The sequence below is a fragment of the Aythya ferina genome, assembly GCF_964211825.1.
Source record: "Aythya ferina genome assembly, chromosome: 3".
Taxonomy (NCBI): domain Eukaryota; kingdom Metazoa; phylum Chordata; class Aves; order Anseriformes; family Anatidae; genus Aythya; species Aythya ferina.
The window spans coordinates 23516388-23529218 of NC_140298.1; the positions used below are offsets into that span (position 1 = coordinate 23516388).

The 12831-nt window shown below is 45.1% G+C and overlaps 2 protein-coding genes across 7 annotated transcripts in view; one reads left to right on the forward strand and one right to left on the reverse strand.

Annotated features, from left to right (window-relative positions):
* The window catches only part of DTL (denticleless E3 ubiquitin protein ligase homolog), a 22575-nt gene extending 11692 nt beyond the window's left edge, over positions 1 to 10883 (reverse strand). Inside the window, exons 1-11 of the mRNA XM_084516106.1 lie at positions 10760 to 10883; positions 10511 to 10636; positions 9609 to 9707; positions 9208 to 9269; positions 8996 to 9116; positions 8456 to 8521; positions 7151 to 7266; positions 6144 to 6217; positions 5079 to 5182; positions 3993 to 4097; positions 1378 to 1490 (exon numbers count right to left, since the gene is read on the reverse strand). Coding sequence (XP_084372232.1) covers positions 1378 to 1490; positions 3993 to 4097; positions 5079 to 5182; positions 6144 to 6217; positions 7151 to 7266; positions 8456 to 8521; positions 8996 to 9116; positions 9208 to 9269; positions 9609 to 9707; positions 10511 to 10636; positions 10760 to 10814 — 1041 coding nt within the window. The 5' untranslated portion in view covers positions 10815 to 10883. The remainder of the gene's footprint in view (positions 1 to 1377; positions 1491 to 3992; positions 4098 to 5078; positions 5183 to 6143; positions 6218 to 7150; positions 7267 to 8455; positions 8522 to 8995; positions 9117 to 9207; positions 9270 to 9608; positions 9708 to 10510; positions 10637 to 10759) is intronic.
* Positions 10884 to 11016: 133 nt separating this feature from the next.
* Positions 11017 to 12831, forward strand: part of INTS7 (integrator complex subunit 7) — a 40978-nt gene continuing 39163 nt past the window's right edge. For all 6 annotated transcript variants that reach the window (XR_014691421.1, XM_084514527.1, XM_084514528.1 and 3 more), the window contains exons 1-4: positions 11017 to 11146; positions 11223 to 11352; positions 11787 to 11933; positions 12498 to 12635. Coding sequence is in view for 5 of the 6 variants with exons in the window: in XM_084514527.1 (XP_084370653.1) it covers positions 11050 to 11146; positions 11223 to 11352; positions 11787 to 11933; positions 12498 to 12635 (512 nt within the window). In the remaining variant the exon portion in view is untranslated. The remainder of the gene's footprint in view (positions 11147 to 11222; positions 11353 to 11786; positions 11934 to 12497; positions 12636 to 12831) is intronic.

Below are 12831 nucleotides of genomic sequence, written 5' to 3' on the forward strand. Positions count from 1 at the left end.
CCCATTAAAAGATACACACGTTTCAATGTCAGTAAAGTCTTCCAACATTTAAGACAAATTAAGAAGCCTCTGCATATGACAGATCTGAGAAAGAGACCAAGTTTTGCTGAAGGTTCCTCTTTCTAACATGCCTATGGGAATAAAAGAAAAGTGATTACCCGATTACTTATTTGATAAGTATGTAATATGATCTGTCACCCACATGTGACAGCAATAGAAGCCTCCTGTATGCAAATAGCTTTTAAATATATTTGCATAAACATGGAGATGTTATGACATCCTTGAATGCTCTTGACCCAGTTCCAGCCACTTTTCCACAAAAAAGCCAAAACACATGAATGCAGGATGCACAGCCCAATTTTCCACAGGTATTTTTGCTGAACTTGCAAAGAACTAAGGAAGGCTAAAATTACACTCCTTGACATGGAACTGGCCATACTACTGCACTCCTGCTACTTCTGAGTAAGCAACCTAGCTACTTACAAGAAGTGTTCTCACAATCAAAGGGACTACATGCTCAAACCACAAAAGGGTAACCCTCTTCTCTCACCTTTCTATTTTACTTTCAAATTCATTGTGAACAGGGCAAACAATTCAATAGTCCCTAAAATTATCCAGAACCTGAAGTGAGCAGTCACCTGCAGCTTCTGTCTACTCTACTTGAGATAGGAAGTCTACTCTATTCCTGTACAGCTGTAAACTATGGAGAACAGAACTTGAAGCACGCCTTATTCTGAGGTCCCTGCTATTAACTTTGTGACATTTGCATTTCCTACACGTCAGCACAAGATGCCAAGTGACTAAGCCTCTCAGCTGTCAGACAGTGCTTTGGAATTTTGCTGAAGGCTCTGGCTGAGCCCTCGCTGTAATACAAAGGCTTTAACTACTGCAAATTAAGTATGAGAAAAAGCTAAATCTGCAGCAAGAGCTAGAAAAGGGGGGTGGGGAAGTGTGCCCTTTAAAACAATTGTTTTTGTGTGTCTGTGTGTTTTTTTTTTCCCCCTAATATGCTCCATTGCTAAATACGAACCAAGAACTGTCTACTTGTCACAGTTGCCTAAATCAACAGGATCGAAAGAGGACTGTAATGCCCATTAAAACCAGATTACAATCGGCAACTTGCAATAAGCAGCAGTGATGAGAGATGTATTGATGGCAGGAGGTTAGCTCTGCTTCACATTAGCTACATCTAGCCTGGACAGCAACATGCTCTGGGCACAACATGCCAGGAGCTAACCCCACGCTGCTTTAAGTAGGAGTGGGAGGCAGGGAGTGTCCTACATGAACATGAAAAGCAAATGAAACGAAAGAGCAGAGCACTTCTGGGCAGCCAGCCTGGGCAGGCCCGCTCCCTTGGGTTTCTCCCAAGCGTCTCACCTTCCAGATGTACGCGTTGCAGTCACTCGAGCCGCTCACCAGGAACTGGTCATCTGGGCTAGTACTAGATTTGATGTAAAAGCTGGAGTTCTGGTGTCCGCTGAAAACCGCCACTGTGAGAAAAAACAGTGAAAGTAAAAACACCACTCAGCGCACAGCTGTGGGGTTGGTTGCATAAGCAGGGCTGATCTTACAGGCTTTTCCTGCCCAGCCACGTATCCTCTAGAGAAAGTGGTTGTACTGCTCCCTTGCTCTAGGGCTCCGAGCTCCAGCCGGCAGGTAGCAGGAAGCATCATTCAACAGCAGCCCTCATAGCTCCTGATACGAAGCAGGTTTACCTGAACGGCTCTCTACACAGCATTAGAAAGCAGTGGCAGGTTTATTAAAGATTTGGCCTGGTTACAATACAAGCAGAGCCAAGACATCATGTGGGCTACCCCAATGCTCTGGTTATGGCTCCTCACCCCCTCTTCCCAGTGCCACAGCCACCAGTCCCACTACATTAACAAGGACAGTCGCACAAAATGCTTCCGCTGAAGCAACCAGAGCATTTGCTACTCCTTTCTCTGGCTGCCAGCATCTCCGTTTCGTCAGCAAAACGTCCGCCGTGTCAGCTATACTCGTCAGACATCTATATTTAATGTCCCCGTAATGCTTCACCTCGAGGCCCCCAATAGCTGCTGCTCTTCCTATTGCGAGCACCGGAAGAGCCAAGGGCCAGCACAGGAGCTGAACGTGGATGTGGAGCACCCCAGCCTCGTTATCAGGGTGGAAAGGGCAAGTTTCCTGATTTAGCACCACGTGGGGCTGGCACACCCTCGCCCGGCCCTGGCGCTCAGAAGTGGTGACACTGTGAACGTTGCAGGATCCACAAGAGCGCAGCAAGAAAATGGCAGTCAGCAGTCAGTCAGAGGGTTTTCAGACTTTCCCATTGTGTTTTTGGCAAAGAAGGTGACCCACAGACCAGAGGACATGTGGTTCCCTCTGGCTTTCTTCGACACGTGGTGAGACCCCACAAGACGCTTTGATTTTAACCTGTGGCTCCTTCTGCGCAGTGGTTACAGGCAAATCCTATTACAGAAGGATTTCCTCACGGCTCCCTTCCAGCTAACGCCGTCCTGATATTAGATCGGAGCTGCTGCCGTCTGGATAAAGACCAGCGAGGCTGGAGGCCCTGCGTCCCCGCTGGCACCTCACGCCAACCACAGGCCCGTGCTGCCCTCTGCGGGAGGCACGGCACACCATTCCCTGGCCAGTTCCCCAAAAGCCACACACATTTTTCAGCTGGCTGGATGAATCAAGATTTCTCTCAAGGTTTTATCTGCTACACACAAGTTAACGGAAGGCAACAGCTATATGCAGAGGCAGGTGATGGGGTGTCCTGGGCTTTGTCCCATTCTTGCAGGGGGACGGACCAGTGGGAGAATTTCCACAGCTCAGTGGTGACACCCAGGGTTAAAATCAACTATTGACCTATTAATATTTAATCCTTGCACTACTTCTCAGCTTTGGAAGCGTTCCCACCTAACAGACTGCCTTGCTGAAGAGCATACAGAAGGACACATTGTTCATTTAGTTTCAATTAACTGGAAGACTAAGAAAAGGCAATGGAAACTAAATCATATGTCTGTCTGGAATGCATCTAACAAGATTTGCCACTTTCTAAGAAGCGGCCATTGGCCTATGACAAAGAAGCTTAATGCACTAGAGTCTGTGACCCATATTGTCAACAAAAAGGTCACAGATGCAGAGCTGAAGGAATCTAAAAAGTTGAGAAAGCAAATGACAGAAAAAAAGAAGCATCAATATGCTGGGGATATTTTCTCCCAGAAACTGCTGCAGAAGCTAAATTTAACAGACACCTTAAAATACCTGAGTACAACATAATAGGTGATCACTTTACATGGATTCAGACCTTAAAAGTTGAAAGATCAGAGACTGACCGTAAGCAGAAGATTCAAGATTGCTTCAGGTGGGCAGCAGATGGACACTAACCATTCCTCGCAAGATAACCAGAGTCAATATGCAAACTACTCTTGGTGTCAGTCTAGTTGAAGCAGCATCTGCACTTACATGTTTTTGTGCTACTATCTTTATTTATGATGGTTTAAAACTAAATATGAAGTCCTTGTAATATTAGTATATAAAAGTATAATATTCAACGGGTGTCTTCTTTCCCAGGTACTTTCAGACATAAGAGAATCAAATAGATTTTCTGTGCCTTCAAGCTTAAGTCACAGTGCATGAGGTAGAAACCTGTCTTCCTATGCTCTGTAACATCTAGCTAACACTGCCAGATGTCAGTCCATAACATGCTCCTTGTCTCTGGACTGCCCCACAAAACTGCTACACCAGGATTCCAGCAAGTGCTGTGAGCACCGAGGGCTAGGTGTGAGCTTTTTGCATCTATAGCACCACATCACCTGTAGCTTGAAGAGTTGTTTTTATTGTTGAATAAGAACAATTTTGAAGCAGAAGTCTGCATCCATGTAACACTATAGCAAGCCAGCCAGCTGTTTGATTTTAGTAGATGCCTGCTCTCATGGATGACCTCAGAAAGCTTACTGTACACAGCATTACTTTTTACAGGTTATTACCACAGATATCACTCTTACCTGGAGTGGTCTTTAAACTTGTCATATTGAACATGTAGATACTGTCGTCAGTGCAGTTAGCAAAGAGATTAGCACCAGTGGAATCCAAAACTAGACTAGAATATCCTAAAGACAAGAAGAATTTAGAGAATTTATTTGTAAGAAGTAACTCCAAAAAATGGTTTGGACAGCAAGCATTCTCAAAGAAATTACAAGAGAGGGAAATTTGGAAAGGATGTTATTATGCAAGATAGATTATCATTGGAAGATTTACTTGTTTGACAGGGCACTTGCTGTAGAAATAAAGCATCTAGAACAATATCTACATTTTCTCATGAGTATTCAGGGCATTATTGAGAGAGAATTCCCATCTTCAGAGCAGGCAAGCAATTTATCTGATAGCTTCAAATGGATAGCAGGAACACCCAATTGTAGAAACAAAAGTTGAAAGTGAATAGAAGTCCTCATGCTTTGGTAGCTTAAGCCATCCTTTGATATGCTAGTGATTTAGCTTCAAGGAAGAGCTCTTCCTGCACACAAGTTATTTTATAACCAGCTCCTCAAAGATGTCCCTCATCCTTGGGACTTATACTGACCATTACGTGTACTAACACATCAGGACAGTTGACAAGTCATCAGCAATTACTGTGTTGCATCAGAGCATCATAAGGTGCTAAGTATAGAGCAACATGAACAAAAACACTTATTTTTGATAAGAAACAGCCTCAATTATTGCTTGACTAAGGTTATGATGTTAAAAAACAGCCCTTTCTGTTGTCTTTGAAAGATACAATGCAAATAGAGTTCAATCTAGTTTCAACTCATGCATCAAAAGTGCTAGCTAAATTCCACCTACAGAGCTCTATTATTCCCTCATCTCCAGTTCCGAGAACACACTGCTGAAGCTCATGCAAATTTGTATCATTGGTGCAATGATACAAAAGTGGAGCACTTTCAGTTGTCAACTTGAAAATTTAGTATTGGTGATCAAAATATCCTGCTGAATTCAGTCTTAACAATATTTGTCTAAAAATAAAAGAGATAGCATTGTCAGTACTTCTTAAAATCACCTTGCAAATTTAGTAAATACCTTATCCAATAACTTACCCAGTTTGCGAGTACTGGTGCCGGGGTAGCAGAAAGACTTGAAAGGCACCGGATCCTGACGGTAAGCAGCATAGTTCTTGCGCAAGTCCCAAACTTTGATCACGCTGAAATATAGAAGCACAAACATCTCTAACTTGTCAACAGTCAAAAACTTCTTTTGCAATGCAGATAGAGCCTTCTATAAGCACAGGAAGACAGGTTGCTTATTGAGGAGTGCCCAGCAATAAGTAGAACAGCAGAGCAAAAACAGAGCAGAGATGTGCTGAAAGCAAAGCAATCATTCTGCCGGGTATGGATGAGGAAGCAGCATTGTCTTGTGTAACTAACACAACCTACAACATGAGCTCACAAGTAAGTTTCCTCAACTAATAAAAGGAAAGTACAAGGATGCCTTTATACTCCTGACAGTTATGATTTTAAAAATCAAGTCTTTTAAGGTTTTTCTTTCTCTTCAGGATCAAGCCTCTTGTTGAGCCATAGGCAAGAGAGTATTATCTGTCTCAGAAAGGCTCTGGAGAATACGCCTCCACACGGTGCCTCCTAAAGAAGCAAGACCTGAGAATGTAATCTCCATGATAATCAGTGAGACATTTTGCTTGCGCTCCAAGATGCTGCAACAAATCTGGCAGCTAGAAGAATGCATTCTTTATAACTCAAGGCAACATTTTCTCAAATGCCCACACATATCCAGGCACTGACCACCCACTCACATCCCAAAACAGCTCCCTGTCTAACAATAGTCTGTTTACTTGTGGTCCTATAGGTCCATGAGGATCAGACAGAGATAAGAACTGTTCTCATTCTGCCCCATAGCTAAAACACTAAAATGAACATTTACCACATATAAACAATTTGTCCCAGTGCTGCAATCTTGGGTAAGGAAGAAAAGCAGCATTCAGCTCTGGCAATGTAAGCTGGCAGCAAGCTCAGCTGACTATAACTAAAGGTAATTGTAGCTTTGTGGGCCACTGTGTGATCTTAGGGAAAAAAAGAAATCTTCCAACCTTTTTGTGCCACTAAGAGCACACAGAATAGCATGGAAAAGTAAGTATCCTCCTTCCTTACCCATCAACAGCTCCTGCAGAGATAAGAGTATGTTCATCCTGAAGCAGCACCACAGTTACACTCTGTTGGAAATCCTTAAAAGAAAAAATAAAAAGGAATTTTGTTTGCTACCAAGGTTAGCAAAAATCTTGCTGCTTTCAAGGCTAAGTGAACATTATTGAGGGCACCTCCTCTTAGCCAGACAATCTCATTCCTCTTGGCCATAGGCCAGCCTGAGTTTTGCTCTAAAACTAGCTTGAGCATCTTGGGCTCTCTCCTAACAGAATTAGCTTTGTGCTTTCTAGCAAGCTGGTCCCAACAGGCAGGAAAACCTGGAATACCAGATGCCGTTTCAGAAGACAATCCTGTCAACACTCCCCCACCCCATCAGTGAAATTGCCAGTGAGTTCTAAGTATTTGGACAGTAGTTTAGGATTGCACCTTTCAGGTCAGAGGTAAGATAACTGTCTTCATCAATGAAGACTTAATAGATTAAATAAGACCAGTTCTTAGTCTGGTGAGGCAATCATTTCTGTAGTCAGACTTAAGGGGGGGAAACAAAAAAAAATAGAACTCTACCTATTCCCTTCCCCCCCAAAAAAAAGCTGGCCACTCCTTTCCTCTCTAGAAAAAGAAGTAATTTCACACAGTATTCACACAAAGATGGTTTTGATGGCACGTGGGTTGTTAGACAGATAAACAACATCTAAATTTAGCTATATCAAGTGACCATGACACAAAAACCTTCTAAGATACTTTGGAGCATTTACCAAAAACAAGCCAAATACTTCTCACCATTCAGGAGGACTTAGGGGCATTGTTTGATGAGAAGCTCAACACAAGCCAGCAATGTGTGCTTGTGGGTCTGGTGGGAGGTGTCCCTGCCCATGGCAGGGGGGGGTTGGAATTAGGTGATCTTTAAGGTCCCTTCAAACCCAAACCATTCTGTGATTGTTTAGGAAGTCTACTATGTATAACCTTGTTCCCAGAACAGAGGCCCCCATTTCACTTGTCCACCAGATACCTACCACCAGGGGAGCAAGACCTCTTAGGTTCTGCCTCTTCTTCTTGAGCTTGGAAGGAGTCTGCTTATCAACCACATTGTGTGCTCCACTGATTTGATTCACCTGCCTATAAAATCCATCTGAAAGAAATCAAAGACACTTCAGTTAGTTTCTATGTCTACACACTCTTGCCACCACTTTAATTAAACAAGCAGGACCTGGGAATAAATCCTAAAAAGTGGCTGAGACTAGCCTTTAAAATCAGTAATATATCCAAAGGCAGTAACTGTTAGTTACATACAATACTAATGAAAACATAGTAGGAAACAGGAGCATATACTGCAAAAAAATGCAGAGGTCAATGTAGCACAGGCACTGAAGCCAACACTGGCCCGGGAAGGCTGCCCTCAGAAATCATTACCCCGCAGTCTGTTCTTCAGCAGGCCTCCTGACCTTGAATGTTTAGCTGACTTCATCCTGAGCAAAACTGCACTTACAGGACCACTTCCAGTGCTTTCTAATTTATTTCCTGATTTTCTATTTAGCCTTTTGCCCTTTAGTTCTCACTTTATGAAAATTATACTGCTTTACTATTATAAAATTACTTCTCTCCTTTTCCCCTCACTATACCTTCCACTCCAGTCAGGTGCAGCCTCCCTTTTCCCCCTGTCACCAGGCTCAAGAGCTAGGGAACCTGAGACAGACACAACAGTGAGATGTTCTGGCAGCACATGCCAGGAAACTGCTAATGACAGAGCAGCGAGCTGAGGAAAAGTATAAGGGTGTGACCTGGCAGGGAAGAAGAAGCTCTAAGAAGCAAGAAGAGAGGAGCAGAATCAGCTCAGCCTGCATTTAGGTGTTCCCACAATATATTCAGTTGCTCCTCAAACTCACAAGGTCCTCTGCTCTGCTCTTTCTGCCATCCTTCCTACTCTGGCAGGAGACTTCCCAGCTTTGTTTCATCCCTCTAGATGGCTCTGGCCAAATCCCTCTCAGCCAGCCCATTTTAGTGCTGATGTATTCTGATTATATGTACACAAGGATATGTTCTGTACCCTCTTATCTCTTTACTGAGGCATAGGGTGTTATCGGGACAGTGCATAGATCAAGCTGCAAATCTGAGACAGAGTGGAACATATTAGACACAGAAGAAATACTTATTCCATCCTTTTAGTGTACTAAAGCAGTCCCCTATTATCCGATAATCTTCTCCCTCTTACTGACGTGTTGCCTACATTATAATTAAATGTAATTATTGAACTAGCATTTTCAATAACTGTTTAGCACACGATACCGAGCTTTTCTGATACATATCTAAAGTTCAGTTACCTTTCTTGCTGCATCTGGTATCCCAAACCATGATGTTTCCATCTCTGCCTCCAGTACAGAAGACAGCTGAGAGAGAAATAGAGAGCTATTAGCTTCCAAATGTGATTATTTAACAACTTGAATGCCGTCTATGTGCCCATAGCCCTAGAAATAGGAAAACTCAGGTCATTCGTCTGCTGTGCTTTTTGATTAGTTTCCTTACTCTTCATGAGGTTTCCTTACTACTATTCTAGAAAAAAAAAAAAAAAAACAGCTTCTGAAGAATATTTCCATGCTTATGTATGTAAGTAAGGACCAAGTGACTTCAATATCATGTCTTGACATCACATCTAACTTGTCCAAGATCAGAAAAGGGCAGACAGCATCAGACCACCGTGAGGTTCCAAAAAGTTGCTTTTGCTTCACTGGCTAAGTCACTGTTCATCCTGCCCATGCTATTTGTCACTGTCAGGTTCCAAAACCCCTTTTTAGCCCCATAAGTATAGATGCACTAGGGGGAAAGAAGAAGAAAAAAATACAGCGAGGAATATCAACATTTACCTTTCTCAAATCTAGAGAAAGCGACTGACTTGAGGCTACACTGGTGACCTTTGCATATGCCAAGAAGCTCCCCAGCTCTCACATCCCACACCTTGGCTGTCTGGTCTCCTGAAGCAGTGACCTTCAGAGGAAAGAATAAAAAACTTTAGTCATTTTCTGCATGCAGTTGCCAAAGCATTAAGAATAAAGGTAGATGGAAAAAGACTTCTTACAATCCTGTGTTCTCCTGGTACCCAGGCAAGGTCAAATACAGCATTTGAGTGAGCCTGCCATTCTAACAAGAGAACAAAAGCCAACATTAGTTCAGTACATTGCAGCATGATGACATTTTGCAGACGGATAAAGAACATCAGACATCGAAATCAGAAATCTCATTATTTGTCAGCAGCTTGCCCTAGGTGTAAAAAAACAACACAGAACAATTCACCTACACGTGCTTTTCGAAGAGCACACTCACACAGCTGCTTTGTAAACAGGATTCAGCAATGTATACAAAAGGATACAAGTAATGCCCACATTTGTGTTTAATCAACTTTCAAAAGGTTTGTTTGGATTCCAGCAAATCATATACTTGTCACATCAAATGAAGATCACATTCTGTTACGGGACTTACCTCTAAAGATCACTTTGCTGGTGGTTTGAGCTTCGGTATCATACAGTCTAACAAATCCTTCTTCATTTGCAACTGCCAGTATATGCTCGAAGTTTGGCGCTGAAAAGAGGTTGAAGTTTATTTGTCTATTATTTGGCTGACTCAAAATTACTCCCCTTCCTTTGTGATGGGAGTACAAGCACCTCAAACAGGGCACATGACCCAAAGGACAACTGTAAGGATAAATAGCATTTACAGAACAATTTAGAACTTAAAAATGCAGGAATATTGCCACGCATTTCTTTCTGGATGTTCCGTTCAAAAACTCTTCAAGTGGGAAATCAAGCGGCAAGGAGCAACTTCTATAGTAATAGCTTTTTCACCAGTTATGATAGCTCCATTCCTCCATCTTTATGGCCTGTCCTCCACAACATCCAGTACGTTCCTTGGATGTGGGTTGGAAAAGCAGCAAGCTGCCTTAGGGAAAGGCATGAGAACTAGAGTAGTACACATGGAGAATCTAAAGATCATTGTCCTAAAGGTCTAGGAGCTTCCACATGTGCCAGTGGCGTACGTCCACCTCTTTGATTTTACTTACTATTCTCCATCCTGTTACATCTCTTATATATTTTGAACAAAGCCTTATTAGTCAAATATTGCATCACAAGGATGTACCTTGAAACAGACAAAGCCAAAACACAAAAGCCATTGGAATAAGTGCTTTTTGGTCATTTCTGTAAGGAAACGTTTCTGCTCGCACAAAGAGGAGCACTGTGGTGCAGTACACATAGGATGCAGGTGCAAACACAGTTACGCCCTCACAGAAACACACAACTCCAACGCCAAGCCTTGGAGCAGTACCGATAAGCACGGCATGCGGCAGGTCCCACAGCCGAGAGCGGCCTCCCAGGAGGGAGCTGTACCTGCAGAGAAGCGGCAGCCGAAGGGCGGGACCGGCATGCCCGTTTCCCCGTAGGAGAGGTGGTCATCCTCCCGGCGGCACGCGTAGCTGTCGAGGAGATGCTGGAGGGGAAGCGCCGAGGGCTGACCTGCAAACGAGACGGGCGGCCCCGTGACCACGCGGGGCACGGAGAACGCGGGTCAGGGGAGCCCCGAGAGGGGCACGGCCCCGGGTCGGGGGGTTCGGGGTGCGGGGTCCCGGCGGTACTCACGGGGCGGCACGGCGGAGGTGGCGGCGGCGCGGCGGAGCAGCGCCCGGCACAGCATGGCCAAGACGCGCCCAAGCGCGCGGCCTCCCGCCAAGCAGCACCGACTCCCGCCACCAAGCGCCGCGCCAAAACCTCCTCCGCCCCGCTCATTGGGCAGCGGCCGCGCGGGCGGGAACGCCCCTCCGCGCGGCGATTGGGCGGCGCGGGCCACACCCACCCGCCTCCCATTCATTAGGGAGGGGGGGAGGTGGCGGGAGAGGGAGGCCGGGCGCGCATGCGCGGTGCCGGCAGCGATGGCGGGCGGCGGCGGGGGGAAGTCGTTCCTGGCCGAGGCGGGGTACGGCGAGCAGGAGCTGGACGCCAACTCCGCCCTGATGGAGCTCGACAAGGGTGGGTGCGGGGGGCAGGCGCTGCCCGGGGGGTGGGCGCGGGGCCGCCCGTGCCGTAACCGTGGCTCTCGTGCTAGGCCTGCGCTCCGGGAAGCTGGGCGAGCAGTGCGAGGCCGTGGTGCGCTTCCCGCGGCTGTTCCAGAAGTACCCCTTCCCCATCCTCATCAACTCCGCCTTCCTCAAGCTGGCCGACGTCTTCAGGGTCGGGTAAGCGGCGGTGGTCGGGGTTAGGGGGACGCGTGGCGCTGCCCTGGGGTGTGAGCCGCGGGGCCGTGCACGCCTGGCAGCAGCAGCAGCAGCAGCGGCTCCTTCTGGCTTCATCCCTGCCCGGCTGCTCCGGGGGATCCCGGTCCCAAAGCCTGCAGGGCACCGGCATCCCCTTCCCCTCCGCTGCTGGCAACGGGTTACCTTACCCGGAAGAGAACGGGGCCCAGGTGTCACACTAACAATGCCACGAAACCATATCCTGTCCATATGCCGTGCCCTAAATGTGCCCACTTCAACGTGCCGTTTCTAAAGCATGCACTTTACCTTTCTTTATTAACCCTCAGAAGTAATAAATTTGTATCACTTTGTACTTGAAGTCTCTGAATTTGCCCTATAAAGCAGCCCGATAAAGATAAGCATGTGTCTTCTAATAGAAACAACTTCCTGAGGCTCTGTGTGCTGAAAGTTACCCAGCAGAGTGAGAAGCACCTAGAGAAGATCCTCAATGTGGATGAGTTTGTGAAGAGGGTTTTTTCAGTAATTCATAGCAATGATCCAGTGGCTCGGGCTATTACGCTTCGGTACGTATGCATAAATGACCGTAATGCACTTCGACACTAGCTCGTTATTAGCTTACTGATCTTCAATAATAAAATCTGCAGCTACCATGAATGAAACATAGGAGTTGTCTTCTACATTTATCATACAGGTGAAAGCAGAGCTGATGCACCCCAGCACGCGGTTGGCCCTCTTGGCTGCCAGAGCACACTGTCGGCTCATGTTCAGCTTGCTGTCAATCGCAACCCCCAGATCCTTTTCATAAAAGCATCTTAAAAATGCTTGGTGTTTCTAGTGCCAAAGTGTGCTCTTAGTTTTGTAAGAATTTTTGAAGCTTATCGCTTTTTTCCTTCCAAGCTAAAGGTACCAAAATATAATTGATGTTTTTATTGAAAGACAAACGTGAGACAGGCCAACACTTTTACATTGCCTACCATTAGTGTTTGTTTGTTTCTGTAATCAACATGAAAGGAACACACATAAAAACTGAAACTTTTGAGCAGTCCTTTCATGTTTCTGTTCAGTTTCATCTTGCGTTTCTTGACAATCATTGTGCTTCCTGATCCCACTGTGATCTGTTTGTGTAGGATGTTGGGCAGTATGGCATCAATTATTCCTGAAAGGAAGAATGCACATCACAGTATTCGTCAGAGTTTGGATTCTCATGATAATGTGGAAGTTGAAGCTGCTATATTTGCTGCTGCCAACTTTTCTGCACAATCAAAGTAAGATGTAGTTTCTTCTCCATTTTTCGTATTACAAAGAATGGAAACTTCATTGACACTGTTGCTCACAAAATTTAGTATTTTCTCCTCTGGTGCCAGCCAAGTCGTTTATAATAATTATGTGTAATAACAGTGTCGTAGGGAAATCTGAATCAAGTTTAATAGGAAGCCTTTTTTCGAAAATACTAATGAAAAG